Source organism: Ceratotherium simum, chromosome 33, assembly GCF_057802395.1.
Source record: "Ceratotherium simum simum isolate JZ-2026a chromosome 33, ASM5780239v1, whole genome shotgun sequence".
NCBI classification, from domain to species: domain Eukaryota; kingdom Metazoa; phylum Chordata; class Mammalia; order Perissodactyla; family Rhinocerotidae; genus Ceratotherium; species Ceratotherium simum.
In genome coordinates, this window is record NC_141932.1 from 10,196,070 (window position 1) to 10,214,286 (window position 18,217).

An 18,217-nucleotide genomic window follows, 5' to 3' on the forward strand; every position below is an offset into this window, starting at 1 on the left:
GCTGTTGGAGGACCTTAAGAGAAATACACCTTCCTTTTAATTTTGTAGCTGTCCCCCACCCAGGCTTAACAACAGCAGAATGCTTTCTGTCTTTCTCCATCTGAGCTGATATTCACCTTCAGTCTGGGACAGGTTTTTCCTGTTTCTGAGTTTTCTCACATTTCTGTCTGGAGCCGTCTGGTCTGTCGCTAGGCAGTCTCAACCACTGCAGGTCTCCCACTCCAGCTCTACCCAGACGCTTCCTGCAGTTACTAACCCAGGATGTCCTGAGCCCCAGTGTCACGAAGTGGCAGGAAGTCTGGGTCCTGTTACGGCTGGAAACAGGAAGTTCATGCCTTTTCAATAGTCCCTTATGTGTGCCCCTCTGTGGGCTCTCACTCTGTTCAGGAGTGCCCAGTGGGGGCTGGCTTGCTCCTCTGCTATGTCATCTCCAGGATATACTACATCAGGTAATCAGGGCCTTCCCCAGGTAACATTTTATCTGAGTCCCTCAAACACCAGAACACTGTTCCCCAGCTCATGACCCTCAGAGCCAGCATTCTACAGCTCTAGGAGCTCATTCCTGTTTTTTCTGGCAGGGTTGGGGGCCTCTCAAAAGGAGGGATGAGAAAAGCTTGAGCTCCTTTGCCCCTCTGGACAGGAGAAGATCCTGGATAAAAGAGCTCAAAAGGAAGTGCCAGACACTGAGACACCATGATCATTGTCTCCCAAACCTCTCTCCCTACCCCCAACCCACATTTGCACATCAGGGAAGCACTTTGCTGAGTTGGCCCTGCCGCTACACAGAAAAACAAACACCCAAACTTGTTCACCTCTCACTTATGGGCTCACAAACTATTCACTATATTTGTGAGTGAGTAGATGGAAGGAGAGGAAAGATATGTATACGTAATATTCTTTACCAAAATTAAAGCAACACTTTATGCAAGATTCTGATACTGGTTTATTTACCCATATGTAGATTTGGGAAGCCTGTCATTTGGCACATATCCATCACCAACTATGTAATTTATCATCACTGCATGCAAAACAAGTCTACAGCACTTGTGAGAGTCTACAGCGCACATTCCTGCCACCAAGGACTCCCTTTCTATAGTTGGAACTTAACATACACAGTTAAGGAAACTCGTCTTCTCCCTGCTTTCTGACCACCTCCAATCTGTTTTCCACAGACAAGCCAGAGCGAATTCTAAAAACCCAACGGTGTCCCTTTTCTGCTTCTAACCTTTCAGTGGCTCCCAGTTGCCCAAATGGAAATAGCCAAAATCCTTTAAGATGAGACCAAGGTGTTGTATGGTCCATCTTATTTGGCCCAGAGGGACCTGTTTCTAATGCCTAGGACACACCACAAACCAAAAAGCCAACACATGCACAGAGGCAGACATAAACTTTTTCATTTATTCTATCAAAGGATAATTTAAAAAAAAGTAAAATCATGACTCTCATAAGGATATAAAATGAATATGGGTTAAAGACTTTTTTTATTGTGGTAAAAGAACAGTAACTTGAGATCTACCCTCTTCACAAAGTATTAAGTGTACAGTATTGTTAACTACAGGCACTATGTTGTACAGCAGACCTGTAGAACATTTTCCTCTTGCATGAATGAAATTTATATCCGTTGCTCAGCAACTCCCTGCTTTCTTTAACTCAATGGGAGAACCAGGCAGAAATGGAAGAAGCACAAATTGATGTGGAGTAAAGTAATGTTGAAATGAATTTGTGAATTCATGTGAAACTGGCTTGGTGGAGGGATTCAAGAGACCACCCCCCAGCAGACAGAATGTGCATGTCTATGGACATGAACTATTTACATTGCTGTTAATTATCTACAAATGATAACATTGTAAAATAGTTCAAAGGCAACAAAATGCCAGAATCAGACAACTCGGGAAGGGTGTGCTCTAAAGAATGCCTAGTTTTCCACTGGAGATGGCCAGTAATCTCATTTTGCTTCTTTTGTATCTCCTTGCAATTCTTAAAGCAAATATTTATTGATCACCTATTAAATGCCAGGTATTTTTCTAGGCAGAGTGGATTCAGCAGTAAATGGAAGAAATACAAGATCCTTTGTGAAGCTTCCATTTTAATGGCGAGAGATACAGGCAAAGAATAGTCAAGTAGATTATATATATTATGTTGACTGGTGATAAGGGGTTAGGAGAAAAAAGAAACAGGAAAATATGTAGGGAATATGGGATGGATTATACTCTTCAGTATGTTGTCCATGGACATTATCATTGAGAAATTGACATTTAAGTATGTACACATATGCACACACACAATAGGCGCTTACAAGGACATACACACAGTTCAGATATGCACACACAGATACCATAGACACACATATAGACACACACACAGACACATACACACTTCAAATATACATACAGATACACACATCTCAAGCACACACAGAAACCACAAACACAGACACACACACACTCATACACACAGATCAAAGAAAGAGACGCACACATCACAGAGACACACATAGAGACCAGACACACAAACACATACATATATATGCAGGCACAGATACACAAACACCACAGACACACAAATGAGGCATCAGCCATTGGCTCCCTGGGAAGACTGGGGCCCTGGTTCTCAGGCCAGCTAGACCCAATGTCTCAGAGGGAGAGAAATGTCAGGGGTGCCCTGTGACTCTTGGCCACTTACTGCCATTTGGGCAACCTTTTCGTTCTCAGAACCCACCTCCCCTGCCTACTGACGTCACCATCCACTGGTCCCTGCTGCCCACAGTCCAGCGGACCCTGCGGCCCCACCACCCTGGTTGCTGACCAGTAACTGGAACAGCAGTTGTGTCCACACTCAGACCAAGCATCAGAGAATGGACAGGGAAGGTGAGATCTCAGACTTTGGAAAGACTGAGACATGAAGCCGGGACAGGTGAGAAGGGAAGAGGACTCATCTGAGAGGAATGGGGGGCAAAGAAGCAGAGGGCAAAGAAGAGTGGGCTCTGGGGTCACAGCCAGTGTGGGGGGCCCAGCTGCTAAATGGCTTCTGTCCCTGGAGCACCCCCTTGGTCCTGTGAAGATGCCATGGGGCTGTGAGTGGAGTTCATGGGACATGCTGGGACCCCTCAGAGGTGTCTGGAAAGTTCTTCCCATGCTCCTGGGCTTATTACAGCCATGAAGGGGCATCATTTTGGATACTCCATCTCCTGAACAGACCCTATGCTCCCTGAGGAAGCTCCTGAGATGTCTTTCTGGAAACCCGTATGTTGATGAAGGGAGCTGGGCAGGAGGGAACCAGGGTCCCCGCATGGGACAGCAAGGAGAAATGTTAGCTGCAGAGCTCATCGGGTGGCTCAGTTACCATCCTCTTCCCTAGAAGAGAAGGAGGAGGAAGAGGAGGAGGAAGGAGAGAAGTGTTGAAGGAGTTCAGACTCAGATTTCCTTGGACCCTGGAGCTGAGAGGCTGAAGAGCTGACTGAGGCAAAGGCACTGGCCGGGGGCTGCAGGGGGAGCTGCAGGGGCTCCCTGTCTGCTCACACCTGCGTCCTTGGCTCTGGGCCTGCTCTCTGGAGGATGAACTTACCTCCCAGACAACCATATTCATGATCTACCTCTCACCCGGCCCATCCTCCAGACACTTCTTCACCCCCTCCTTGGGCTGTCACAGCCCGATCCTCCCTGTTGGATCAGGCTTGACCACGCCAGGCTGTGAATGTGTCTCTGCTTCCCACTCTTGGCCCCACTAGTGCTCCTCCAGGGTCAGCCTCACCTCAGCCCCGCCCCCAAGGACACTCTTCTCAACAGATGGGAGGCAGGTGCCCAGGGTACAGGAGTAGCGATGAGCACAGCCAGCAGAGGGACCAGCCCCAGCAGAGGCCCATGGGGCCTGTCCTGTCTTGGGGAGAGGAGGGGAAGGGTGGCCAGGGTGAAGTAAGAGCCCTGAAGAGTTCAGAGCTCGTGCCCGGAGGAGCAGTAGAGGTTTCCTCGGTTACCAAACCTTTCCCTTCCATTTTTTACTCCCACTCTCAGCGCGGCCCCACCCTGCAGGCTGGCCACTGGCCACTGTGTGGACGGTGTCCGTTGTGGACCAGACCACACTGCTCAGAGCACTTTACTTGCACAAACACATTGGATCTTGTTGGTGACTCCATGTTTTCATTTCCTGAGGCTGCCATAACAATCTATCACTGACTACGTGGCATAAATAACAGAAATTCATTTTCTCACAGTTCTGGAGGCTGGAAATCTTACATCAAGGTGTTGGAAGGGCTGGTTCCTGCTGAAGCCTCTTTTCTTGGCTTGCAGACGGTCGCCTTCTCATCCCTGTGTCTTCACTTGGTCTTCCCTTTGTGTCCTAATCTCCTCTTCTTATAAAGACACCAGTCCTATTGGATTAGGGCCCACTGTAATGACCTCATTCAACTTAATTACCTCTTCAATGGCCCTATCTCCAAAGACAATCACCTTCAGAGGTACCAGGGGTTAGATCTTCAACATATGAAACTCGAGGGTGACACAATTCAGCCCATAACACCTCATGTGCATAGGCACCTGACTATGCACAGAGTTGGCAAACCCCTTCCCAAGGCAGCACAGCAAGAATTAGGGAGACAGACTTGAGCCCAGGGCCATCTGGCTGCAAAGCCCATGCCCCTGACGACCTCGTTGGAGGCCTCAAATGAGGAAGGCCCAGTGCAGTCCTTCTTGCTGAAGGTGGGATTCAAACTGACCACTGAGGAATGGGCAGGGCCAGATCCTTGACCTGCAGGGTGGCCACACCTGCGTCTGCAGAAAATGCCGAGCCCCGTCCTCACGTTAGATTCTCCCACAGACGAGGGCTGAAAATTGGGATCCCTCCAGAGGACAGATGAGGAAACTGAGGCTTGGAGGGGAGAAGGGCAAGGCCCCTTGCCTCCAAAGCCAGTGCTTCCCCCCAAAAGTCACGCTGTGCTGTGATCTTGCTCCAAATGCCCATGTCTCAGGCCTGGCCTGTGCAGTCAACACCAGGGATGACTGGAGCAGGGGGCTGTGAGCAGGTCAAGATGCCCCAGGACCACTCATGGGGGTCACGTTGTGACCCCCTTGGAATCCTGATCCCGTCCACTCTACTATTTCTACCTGGGAGCTCACCTTCTGGCTGCACGGAGCAATCGGGTACCTATAAGAACCTACCTGTGCTTCCACCATCATACACTGTGCCAACAGGAGCTGGAAGGGCCTGGGGTTTCTCTGCCTCCTCAGGTGTTAGAGAAGTTCTCAAGGACATGGACAAAGTCTGTCTTATTGTCCCCTGTGACTCTACTCCCCTGGAAGGAGTAGATGCTCAAAATGCCATTGTCATGTTCATTCATTCATTAATCTCCACTTCCTTCTCCTGGGGGTGGGGGGACACCTCCCCATCTTTTTTGTATCCAGGTTCCCTCACCAGCCCCTCCTGAGTCCACACCTGGCAGACGGACCCTCCGGGGCATCTAGAAGCTGTGACTGCCAGGCAGTGCCTGCTTTCCTGGTGTGGACAGTGTTGCGGGAAGGACAGGTCATGGAGAGGGAGCCAGGAGCAGCAGGTCGAAGCCTCCTTACTGTTGTGTGACCCTCATTGGGACCCCATCTGGAAAGTAGAAGTGGTTATTCTCCAATGACAACGCCAGCTCCTACAGCATATGGTTGCCTAGTTCCTCTTCTGCGAGTCATGTTTCTGACCTCAGCCTGGGCTTCCTGCTGGGGCTTCCCCTCAGTCCTGTGACACCAAGGTCCTGTGGCTCTTACCCCAGAGATGTCACTGCTGCTGCTGCTGCCCCTGCTGTGGGCAAGTGAGTGGGTCAAGGAGAGAGGTAGTGGGTGGGTCACAGGTTGCAGCTGACTTTCAATTCCCCACAGGGTCCCTGGCTCAGGATGGGAGATTCTGGCTACAAGTGCAGAGGTCTGTTATGGTACAGGAGGGCCTGTGCCTCCATGTGCCCTGCACTGTCGTCTATCCCCAGGATGGCTGGAATGACTCTACCCCAGCTCATGGCTACTGATTCCAAAAATGGGTATATCAATACCAGGATGCACTTGTGGCCACAAACAACCCAGATCATAAAGTGCAGGATGAGACCCAGGGCCGATTCCACCTCCTTGGATACCCCAGTACCAATGACTGCTGCCTGGACATGAGAGACGCCAGGAGGAGGGACAATGGGAAATACATCTTTAGGGTAGAGAGAGGATCTTTTGTGAGATATAATTACATATAGAACCTACTCTCTGTGCATGTGACAGGTAAGGAAGGGGGTCAAGGAGAGGACACATGGCTGGGTTCTGAGGGTCCCCGGGGCAGGGCCAGGAGGGGATTGCCTGCTTCTCATCCTGGGAGGGATGCAGGGGGACCTAGCAGGACAAGATGCTGAGGCTGGCTGGGGAGGAGCTGGCTGGCCTGAGGCAGAGGTTGCTCTTAAGGTCATGCTTGGGCTCCCTACCTCCAGGCCTGGGGTCTCTGTCTCTCTCCTCCTCAGCTCTGACACAGACGCCTGACATCCACATCCAGGGGACCCTAGAATCTGGCCACCCCAAGAACATTACATGTACAGTGCCATGGGCCTGTGAGATGGGCCCTCCCCCACCTTCTCCTGGATCAGGGACGCCCTCAGCTCCCTGGGCCCAAGACTCCACACTCCTTGGTGCTCACCCTCAACCCAGAGCCCCAGGACCCCAGGACCACGGCACCAACCTCACCTGTTGAGTGACCTTCCCGGGAGCCTGCATGAGCTCAGAGAGGACCATCCAGCTCAGTGTGTCCTGTGAGTGCCAGGCCAGGACGGCCAGATCCCTGAGGGCAGTTGGTATGGGGGAAAGGGAGGGGGGGCAGGGTCTGGGATACTGGGTGCTGGTTCCTGCAAGCTGGCTCTGGGGAGGGAGGAAAGAGGACACTCAACTCAGCATCCTCTTATTTCTAAGGTTTCTAGGGGAAAGAGGCCAACCCACAGCTTCCTGCCACTGAAAAGGGAACAATTATGTCCGTTTGTCCAGCTGAGCCCCTGAACCTGACCATCAGTGCGTTCTGGAAAGAAGGCACAGGTAGGGTGCAACCTCTCCTCCCTGGGTGTGTGGTGGATGCAAAGTCTGTTTCCTCCCTTCAGAGCAGAGCTGGGGTTCAGAACGCAGACGGGAGAAAGGCTCAGGCCAGGTGCGTGGACAGCAGAGGTGAAAAGTCCCCAACTTGATTGTCAGCTTACAACCTGCCTTCCCCCACCACTGACTCTGTCCTCAGGCGGTTTTCACGGCTTCTTCCATGCCCAATGGATGTGCTGTCCCCATGCTAAGGACACGGCCTTGTCCCAAATCCTGTCCTCAATCTCATTAGCATCTGGACCCTGCCTACTCCTCCAGCCTCCTTGGATCATTTTAATGTTAGTGTTTAAAACGGCAAGCACAAAATGAGCCTTTGTGTGCTCAGGATGAGGTAACATGATACCCTAGACTGCGTGGCTTACACAACAAGAATTTATTTCTCATAGTTCTGGACACTGGAAGCCCAAGATCAAGGTTCCTGGTGAAGGCTCTTTTCTTGACTTGTAGATGGCCGCCTTCTAGCTGTGTCCTCACGGGACTGAGAGAGATCCAGCTCTGGAGTCTCTTCTCATAAGGGCACCAACGTCATCATGACATCCCCCCTCTCATGATCTCATCTGACCCTAATCACCACCCAAAAGCCCATCCAGATAATTCGAAATACCATCATGTTGAGAGTTAGGCCTTTGACATATGAATTTGGGGGAAACACAGTTCAGTACCAGCAAAATGTAATAAGAAGAAAAGTGTATTCAGCTCCTTGTGTATCTCCCTTTTAGTTATCTTCTCAAATATAACCTATGCATACACATTTAAAATCACACACATAGGAATAGATCATAATGTATGTACTGCTCTGCATCTTTATTACTTTTAACAAACTTTTCATGTGGAGTAATTTTATTTATTTATTTTTTATTTTTTTTTATTGTGGTAACATTGGTTTATAACATTGTATAAATTTCAGGTGTACACCATTTTCTTTCTATTTCTGCATAGATTACATCATGTTCACCACCCAAATACTAATTACAATCCATCACCACACACATGTGCCTAATCATCCCTTTCACCCTCTTCCCCCCGCTTCCCCTCTGGTAACCACCAATCCAATCTCTGTCTCTATGTGTTTGTTGTTATTTTTATCATCTACTTATGAATGAGACCATACAGTATTTGATCTTCTCCCTCTGACTCATTTCACTTAGCATAATACCCTCAATGTCCATCCATGTTGTCGTAAATGGCTGGATTTCATTGTTTCTTACGGCTGAGTAATATTCCATTGTGTATATATACCACATCTTTTTTATCCATTCGTTCTTTGATGGGTACCTAGGTTGCTTCCAAGTCTTGGCTATTGTGAATAATGCTTCAATGAACACAGGGGTGCATACACCTTTACGCATTTGTGTTTTCATGTTCTTTGGATAAATACCCAGCAGTGGAATAGCTGGATCGTATGGTAGTTCTAACCTCAAATTTTTGAGGAATCTCCACACTGTTTCCCGTAGTGGCTGCACCAGTTTGCACTCCCACCAGCAGTGTATGAGAGTTCTCTTCTCTCCACATCCTCTCCAACACTTCTTGTTTCCTGTCTTGTTAATTATAGCCATTCTGATGGGGGTGAGGTGATATCTCAGTGTGGTTTTGATTTGCAGTTCCCTGGTAGTTAGCGATGTTGAACATCTTTTCATGTGCCTGTTGGTCATCTGTATATCTTCTTTGGAGAAATGTCTGTCCAGGTCCTTTCTCCATTTTTTAATTGGGTTGTTAGTTTTTTTGTTATTGAGCTGTATGAATTCTTTATATATTTTGGAATTTAACCCTTTATCAGGTATATAGTTTGCAAATATCTGCTCCCAATTGTTAGGTTGTCTTTTTGTTTTGTTGATGGTTGCCTTTGCTGTGCAGAAGATTTTTAGTTTGATGTAGTCCCATTTGTTTATTTTTTCTATTGTTTCTCTTGCCCTGTCAGACATGGTACTTGAAAATATCTTGCTAAGACTGATGTCGAAGAGCATACTTCCTATGTTTTCTTATAGAAGTTTCATGGATTCAGGTCTTACATTCAAGTCTTTAATCCATTTTGATCGAATTTTTGTGTGTGGTGTAAGATAATGGTCTACTTTCATCTTTTTGCATGTGGCTATCCAGTTTTCCCAACACCATTTGTTGAAGAGACTTTCCTTTCTCCATTGTATGTTCTTGGCTACTTTGTCAAAAATTAGCTGTCCATAGATGTGTCAGTTTATTTCTGGGCTCTTGATTCTATTCCATTGATCTGTGTGTCTGTTTTTGTGTCAGTGCCACGCTGTTTTGGTTACTATAGCTTTGTAGTATATTTTGAAATCAAGGAGTGTGATACCTCCTGCTTTCTTCTTTTTTCTCAGGATTGCTTTGGCTATTTGGGGTCTTTTGTTGTTTCATATAAATTTTAGGATACTTTTTGTTTTATTTCTGTGAAAAATGTTGTTGGAACTTTTATAGTGATTGCATTGAATCTATAGATTAATTTAGGAAGCATGGACATCTTAACTATGCTAATTCTTCCAATGCAAGAGCACGGAATATCTTTCTGTTTCTTTGTGTCTTCTTCATTTTCTTTCAGCAATGTTTTATAGTTTCAGTGTACAGATCTTTCACCTATTTGGTTAAGTTTATTCCTAGGTATTTTATTCTTTTTGTTGCAATGATAAGGTGGGATTTATTCCAGGGATGCAGGGATGGTTCAATACCCACAAATAAATCAACATGATTCACTACATTAATAAAATAAGAATAAAAAACATGATCATCTCAATAGATGCAGAGAAAGAATTTGACAAGATACAGCATCCATTTATGATAAAAACTCTGGATAAAATGGGTATAGAAGGAAAGTACCTCAACATAATAAAGCCCATATATGATAAAACCACAGTTAATATCATTCTCAATGGCGTAAAACTGAAATCTATCTCTCTAAGAACAGGACCCAGACAAAGATGCCCACTCTCACCACTCCTATTTAACATAGTATTGGAAGTCCTAGCCAGAGCAATCAAGCAAATAAAAAGAAATAAAAGGATCCAAATTAGAAGGGAAGAAGTGAAACTGTCACTATTTGCAGATGACATGATTTTACATATAGAAAACCCTAAAGAATCCACCGCTACTTTTAGAAGTAATAAATGAATACAGAATAATTTTAGATTTACATGGTAGAGAGAGTTTCCATAATCCCTCACCCAGATCCCCTCATCGATAAAATCTTATATCATCTTAGCACATTTGTGCAGCTAAGGAAGTGACATTGGTACATTTCTGTGAACTAAGCTTGTGTTTTTCCCAAACTTAGTCTGTCTTGGAGATCCTTCTGTATCAGTACATAGGAAACCTTCTTCATTCTTACTGTTGACTCGATGGTTTTCCAACTGGAAGTATATTATACTAGAAGTAATTAATTTGTCCCCCGTTGGTGGAAAACTGTGGTGTTTACAGTCTTCTGACTAGAAAAATAATACTTTCCTGAATAACTTGTACAAGCATTCCCCACAGGTGTGTTATTGAGTGTGTCTGTCAGATAATTTCATAGAGAAGAAAGTCCTGGATCAAAGAGTATGTGTGTAATTTCTACAGATATTGCAAAATCTCATTGCATGGAGGTGGTTCTGTTTATACACCCACATTCAACGTGCATCGTTCCCTGCTGAACATGTTCATCCTGGCTGATCCTAAGCGAATTCACTGCCATTTTACTCACAGTATCATTTTGTGACTAGGTTGAGATATTTCATTATGTTTAAGAATGGTGTCTATGTTTTGTGGACTTATTCTTAACGGTTTGAAGAAGCTCTTTTCATATTAAAGACATCAGCTGTGTGTTAGTTGAAAGGATTGATTTCCAGTATATTGATGGCCTTTTGACTTAACATATGGTGATTTTTCAAGGTGGCACCACACATCTTTCCTTTGAGTCGCACTGAGTGGCGTACTGGTGTGGGCTCTGACTAGGTGACAACAGTCAATTGTGTCTATCTTCTCCCAACACTGGGTTCAGTGAGTTCAAATTGGTTCTTTATGTTGACCAAGATGCGAGTATTTACACCAAGGAAATTGGCCAATTATATAAATCAGGACTCCGCCCTCCCCCACCATGAGAGAGCTGGTTGTTAAACATTTACTAGTAAACCACTGGTTGCATTTATCAATGTTTTCTTTCATGACACTGACTTTCCCACTCTAATATTGTTTTTTAAATCTTCCATATTTTCTTCCAGTAGCCTCATATGTAAACACTCGCAAGCACGCCCATTCACTCAAACCTCACAGAAATATTTATTTTTCCCTGAGCATGCAGGTCATTTCACTCCTCAATTGTAGTTGTACCTTTTGTACTTTCCTCCCACAAGGTCCTTCCATCAACACCATCCTCTAGCCAGATCCCACCAATTCTGAGGCTCTGTTAAGCCTCTCCTCCTCCAGGAAGCCCTCCCTGTCCTGAAAGTCTCAATGCACTCCTGTCCTCAGGACTCTTTCAGCCGAATTTGTCCCTATCATAAAACATGTCATGTTGCTCTGTGAGAACCTGCTTTTGGGTATCTCACCCACGAGACTGTGAGCTCTCAGACACAGCTCAATTAGATGGGTCTTCATGAACCGTTAATGAAAAACAAATAGCAAGGGTTGTGGAGGGAATTCTTGGACCTGTGTTTTCACAGATGGCTAAGACAGGAGGCGTGGGGACAAATGTTGTTCAGCAGAATGCACAATGGCCTCTTGGAAAGGCTGCATTGCATGTTCCTAGTTCTGCCCACTTGGAGTTGAGCCCAGACAATATGAGCTCATAAGGCAATGGAAGAGAAGAATCAGATCTACATGATGAAAGGAAGAGAAAGAGAGAGAGAGAGAAAGAGAGAGAGAGAGAGAGAGACCCCCTAATGAGGGCCTGGGCTCAGCTTTCTCTCCGTCTTGTCAGGACCTGAAGCTCTGGGCAATGGCTCATCTCTTCCAGTCCAGCAGGGCCAGTCCCTGCGTCTGGTCTGTGACACTGACAGCAACCCTCCTGCCAGGATGAGCTGGACCCAGGGGAGCGTGACCCTGAGACCCCCCCTCACCCTCAAACCCTGGGGTCCTGGAGCTGCCCCGGGTGGTCTTAGGGGACGGAGGAGAATTCACTTGCCAAGCTCAGAACCCTTGGGGCTCCTACCACGTCTCTGTGAACCTAGTTGTGCAGGGTGAGTACAGCAGGATGTCTGCATTCTAGGTGGGGCCATGAGCAGGCTCAGGTGTAGACTTTAGGAAACTCACCTCTCCATCTTTCTCCCCCTTGTCTCCCCCAGGTTTCTCCTGCTCCTGTCCGCATATCTCTGGGGAGCAGCAGGGCTCCTGGCCTCTAGTCCTCACCCTGCTCAGGGGGGCCCTCATGGGGGCTGGCTTCCTTCTCACCTACAGCCTCACCTGGATCTACTACACCAGGTGAGAAGCCCTTCTCAAGATGTCCTACATTTGGGGACACCTTGGGTGGCTTCACCCATCTTGTTCTCTCCAGAGCACACCCCCCCACACAGAACCCATCTCTCATTTTAGAACTGTTTCCCCCACAGATTCAGAGGTTCCCAAGGGGGGAGGGCTGCAAGGTGTGACCGTCCCCCTCCTCCCGACGGTGCTGAGGTCTGGGCTCCAGATCCCTGACAGGTGGATGAGGATCCATCAGAGCACTGTGTCCGAGACCCTCCCAAGCACAGCTCTGTGGAGCAAGGAGGTGCTGCATGAGGTGGCCCTGCCTCCTCTCCAGAAACAACCCTTCACCTCTTGTGTCCAGGACTCTTCCTGATGGTTCTACATGAATGGTTGGATGGCATGTGAGGAGATAGATATTTTTTATTATTAATTAGAATTATGCTTATTGTAGTATGTTGATTCTCTGTGCTTACCTTAATATGGTTTTGAGAAGCCCATAACTCAATCCCATCAAATATCATTATATATTCCATTTTCTTTTTTTAAAACAGTCCTTTTTAAAGAGATTTTTGTTTTTAAAGCTTCAGTGCATGGTTGTGTATGCTACTTGTTAGTTTTTAGTTCTCTATGTGAGCCACGACCAAAGTATGACAACTGACAGGAAATGAACCCAGGCTGTGGCTGTTAGAGTGCCAAATCTTAACGACTAGCCCAGCAGGTCTGGCTCAAGAGATATTTTTTTTAATTAGAAAAATAAACTCTTTTATACTGATCCACATTTTAACCACTTCAACGGCTCTTCATTCCCTAGTACACATTCCAGTGTCTCTGTGGTATCATTTTGCTCCTGCCTGAGGACGTTTTCATATATTTCTTGTAGCGATGGTACACAGGGGATGAATTCCCTTGGCTATTGTTGGTCTGGAAAAATGCTAATTTACGTGAGCTTTGCAATATCTGTGTATTGGGAAAGGAATTCTAGGTTGACATTTTTTCTCTTTCAGTTCTTCACATCTTTGGCTTGCATAGTTTCTTAGGAGAATTCTGCTGTAATTTTCATCTTTGTTTCTAGTTTGTCTTTTTCTTGGCTAGTTTGAATATTTTCCCTTTTACCCTGAATTAATTTAAATGATTTGATTAATATGTGCCTTGATGTGGTGCGTGTGTGTGAGTGTGTGTGGTCCTGCAGCTCCGCCCAGGCCCTCTGTTCCCCCTTGGTGAACGCGTCCAATCCTGGGGCCGACTCTGCTGTCTTCCCTCCCACCTTCTTCACACCCAGCCCTGCACATTTGTCCTGCTCTGGGCGAGGGCACCTCTGTCCCCTGTTAGTTGCTAGAGTCAGGGTTCTGGGGGTCACTCCAGACACCTCCCTCCCCACCCTCCACACCTCCCTTCAAATCTCACTTCCTGAAAGTGGCTGGAATACCTTCTTTCCTCCGTCACCAAGGCTGCTGTCTCCATGCAGTTTGGGTCTCCCCTCCTGAGATATCGAAACAATTTCCTCTCTCGCCTCTCCCTTCCAGCTCTTTCCTCCACTGGCCTCAAGGGGATCAGTTTGACCTCTATTTGACATCTATAAGACCCTGCCCCTTCCCTGCTCAAAACCTTCCATGGCTCCCTGCTGCCCTTGGATGAAGCTCCAGTTTGTCTGTCTTCCCCCACTGCTGGAGCTAGTTGAGGGTCAGGACTCTTTCAAATCTGTCTTTTTTCACGTTAGTTTGTGAATGATATAATGAATGAATGAACGAAGTGAATGAATGTGTGTGTTATTTCTCTTGCCTCATGTGAGCTCTTTCTATCTCTGGTGCCCATATACACTGGCCTGAGACCCACCTCTCACAGGCCACCTCCAGGACGGTCCCGAGGCCTTGACTCTCTGGGAGCTGGCCAGGTGAGACCTGCTTCTCCTGTACAGATGATTGTGCACAGGCCCAGGAGGCAGGACTTGGGGGCTCTCATCCTTCTTTGCTGCCTTACATGGGCAAGCTCCTTGCCTCCTGCGATACCGTCATTTATAAGAAATACATATTTTTCCATTTGAACATGTGATCTTTGTCCACGGTTCTTAGTTCCCAGCTCCTTAATCCCTTGGAATTCCTACTTGATGTTAATAAAGATGACTTTTGATCCCCACCCAATGGTAGAAGGCTGGTTCCCAGGAGGACCAGCCACGTGATCAGAGGATGGCACCTTTCAGTCCCACCTCCTGATTTCCACAGAGCATAGCGGTGCTTGAGGTTGAATCAATTGCCCATGGCCAATGACTTAGTCAATAAAAACCCAAAGGACAGCTCGGCAGTCTTTTTCAGAGATCTTCCGGGTTGGCGAACACGTGAAGGTTCTGGGAGGCTGACACACCCAGAGAGGGCGTGGATGTTCTGCACCCCTTCCCTCATACCTTGTCCTGCACGTCTCTTCCCTCTGGATGTTCATCTGTATCCTTGATCATATCCTTTAATAAACTGGTAGAATTAAGTGTTGCCCTGAGTTCTGTGAGACTTTCTAGCAAATTAATCAAACCCGAGGAGGGGATTGTGGGAACCCCTAGTTTATAGCCACTTGGTCAGAAGTACAGGTAACAACCTGGATTTATGGCTGCCATCTGAAGTGGAGGGTGGTCTTGTGAGAATGAACCCTTTATCTGTGGAATCTGATTCAGTCTCTGGGTAGATAGTGTCAGAATTGGGTTGAACTCTCAGACACCCTGCTGGCATCTGACGCCTGCTTGTTGGTGTGGGGAAGCCTCCACACACACAAGGGGAATTGGGTCCAGGAACCACTCTGCTGCTGGATAAGAATGTCGGGAGAGGGGCTGGCCCCGTGGCTTAGCAGTTCAGTGTGCATGCTCCGCTGCTGGCGGCCTGGGTTCGGATCTCGGGTGCTCACGGACGCACCACTTGTCCGGCCATGCTGAGGCCGCGTCCCACATATAGCAACTAGAAGGATGTGCAACCATGACATACAACTATCTACTGGGGCTTTTGGGGAAACAAATAAATAAACTTATTAAAAAAAAAAAAAAAGAATGTCAGGAGATCAGGAAAGGGGTCCAGACTGGAGATGTTAATATGTAGAGCCAGTATAAAGTGACTAAAACAGATGAGGGACAAAAAACAAGGTGAGATGATAAGATATTGGGGATTCCGTAAAAAATTAAAAATAGAATTACCATAAGATCCAGTAATTCCACTTCTGGGGCTTTATCTAAAAGAATTCAGAGAAGGATTCAAAGAGATATTTGCACACCCATGTTCACAGCAGCATTGTTCACTATAGCCACAAGGTGGAAGCAACCCAAGTGTCCCTCAACAGATGAATGGATAAAGACCGAGTGGTGTAGAGGCCAGCCCCGTGGTGTAGCAGTTAAGTGCACGCACTCTGCTGCTGGCGGCCAGGGTTTGGATCCTGGGTGTGAACTGACGCAGTTTGTCAGGCCATGCTGTGGTGGCGTCCCATATAAAAAGTGGAGGAAGGTGGGCACGGATGTTAGCCCAGGGCCAGTCTTCCTGAGCAAAAAGAGGAGAATTGGCATGGATTTTAGCTCAGGGCTTATCTTCCTCACACACAAAAATTGCAAAAAAGAAGACTGAATGGTGTATTCCTACCATGGAATGTTATTCAGTCTTAAAAAGGAAAAAAATCTGACACATGCTGCCACATGGAATAAGCTTGAGGACACTATGGTAAATGAATTAAACCAGTCACAAAAAAGGCAAATACCATATGATTCCACTAATATGAAGTATCTAAAGCAGTCAAATTCCTAGAGACAGAAAATGGGATGGTGGTTGCTAGGGGATGGGAGGTGGAGGGAAATGGGACATTTGTGTTTAACGGGTGTTGAATTTCAAGCTGTGCAACTTGAAAACATTTATTATTGTTGTTGTTTTGACTAGATGTCAAAAAAAATCCCATACTCATATTCTAGAAAATACTCAGCGTGCTACCAGGACACAAAATCTCACCAGCGACTGCGTCTCTAAATGCTGAGAGTACTGACTGCTTGGGGAGGAAGTGATTCCACTGGGAGGGGAGCATCTCATGGGCATGGACCAGGTGAATCTTCTCCCTTCCTTTCTCTAGTCTCCCCAACACACACATGCTCACTAAGTGTTTGGAGAAGGAAGGAATGAATGAGTGCATGAATGATTGGCTGCTGCCTTCTTGTCACCTAGGACCCCATTCTTTTCTTCTACCCTAGATGCTCACACAGATCCTAAAGAATCCTACACCTGACTGGACCATCCATATGAGGTGTAGATGGGGTTGTGACCCTCTGAGGTCAAGCAGGAGCTGATTTGCTTCCTGGTGTAGACAACAGGGCTCAGAAATTCTTCTCAGATGGGGACCCTTAGAGACTCACCATGTACCTCACCTCAGATGTCCTCAGATGTCCTGGTCCAGGCTCTGGTGCTGGAGGGAAGCCCTGAGATGGGGAGCAGGACACAGGATCTGCTCCTTGTCTGCTCCTCTCTGGGCGGATCTCAGGTGTCTGGGCCGTAGAATGTCCATCCTCTCTGTGCAGAGGGGGACGAGCTCCTGCCTGCAGTTCCTCTTCTGTGAATGGTTGAGGTCATGGGCTCCTCCACGGCTTCCAGTGGGTCTCCTCACAGCCTCCCCTCCCCCTCCCCTTTCCCTTCTCTTTTCAGACACAGGATGGACATCCAGAACCCTCCATCTCAGAGATACTTCCGCAGTTGCTGCCCTTGCTGTGAGCAGGTGAGTGGACTGAGGGGAGAGGGGGCCTGTGGAGCAGGGGCTGTGGCTGACACTCCTTTCCCACAGAGTCCCAGGCTCAAGATGGGAGATTCTAGGTGCAAGTGCAGGCGTCTGTGATGATGCAGGAGGGTCTGTGCATCTCCATGCCCTGCAACTTCTCCCATCCCAGGGACTACTGGACTGCCTCTACCCCAGCTCACAGCTACTGCTTCTGAAGAAAACATGGAAACGGTTCAACTAAAAGCCAGGAGAATGGATACATTTAGGAGGGATACACAGAGTATTCTTATCAGAGATACCCACTAGGGGACATCTGGAGGGTGGTCATTAGTGTTTTAGTGTTTTATTATTTGATCAGTGTTGAGTTTGCACTAGTTTTTGCTTTCTAACCATTTGGCTAATGTCACCTATATGGTTACACACAAACTCATATATAAATATATATATCACAGGAAAGATTGTAGGATAATTTGACAAGCTAAGAGAAGTTTGATGCACTGACACTTTTTTTTTTGAGGAAGATTGGCTCTGTGCTAACATCTGTTGCCAATCTTCCTCTTTTTTCTCCCCAAAGTGCCAGTACATAGTTGTATAGCGTGGTTGTAGAGTTATGTATCCTCTGTATGGGAGCCTCAGCACAGCTCAACAAGTGGTGAACAGGCCCGCTCCCAGGATCCAAACTGGCGAACCTGGTGCCCTCGAAGCTGAATGTGGGAACTCAACTGGTACACCACCTGGCCTACTCCACACATGGTTTTGTTTTTTGTGAGGAAAATTAGCCCTGAGCTAACATCTTCTGCCAATCCTCCCCTTTTTGCTGAGGAAGATTGGCCCTGGGCTAACATCCATGCCCATCTTCTTCTACTTTAGTGTGGGATGCCTGCCACAACATGGTTTGATAAACGGTGCATAGGTCCACACCCTGGATCCAAACCCGTGCACCCCGGGCCGCTGAAGCAGAGCACGTGAACTTAACCACTGCACCACTGGGCTAGCCCCTCTGAAACTCATGTTTTGATGAC

The 18,217-nt window shown here is 47.0% G+C and overlaps 1 protein-coding gene across 1 annotated transcript in view; it reads left to right on the forward strand.

The window, feature by feature from the left end:
• LOC106800142 (sialic acid-binding Ig-like lectin 14) overlaps window positions 1-17,436 on the forward strand; it is a 43,586-nt gene extending 26,150 nt beyond the window's left edge. The window contains 6 exon segments of the mRNA XM_087421900.1: window positions 6,995-7,037; window positions 11,992-12,116; window positions 12,118-12,250; window positions 12,356-12,491; window positions 17,126-17,195; window positions 17,365-17,436. Coding sequence (XP_087278026.1) covers window positions 6,995-7,037; window positions 11,992-12,116; window positions 12,118-12,250; window positions 12,356-12,491; window positions 17,126-17,195; window positions 17,365-17,436 — 579 coding nt within the window.
• The last annotated feature ends 781 nt before the right edge of the window (window positions 17,437-18,217 follow it).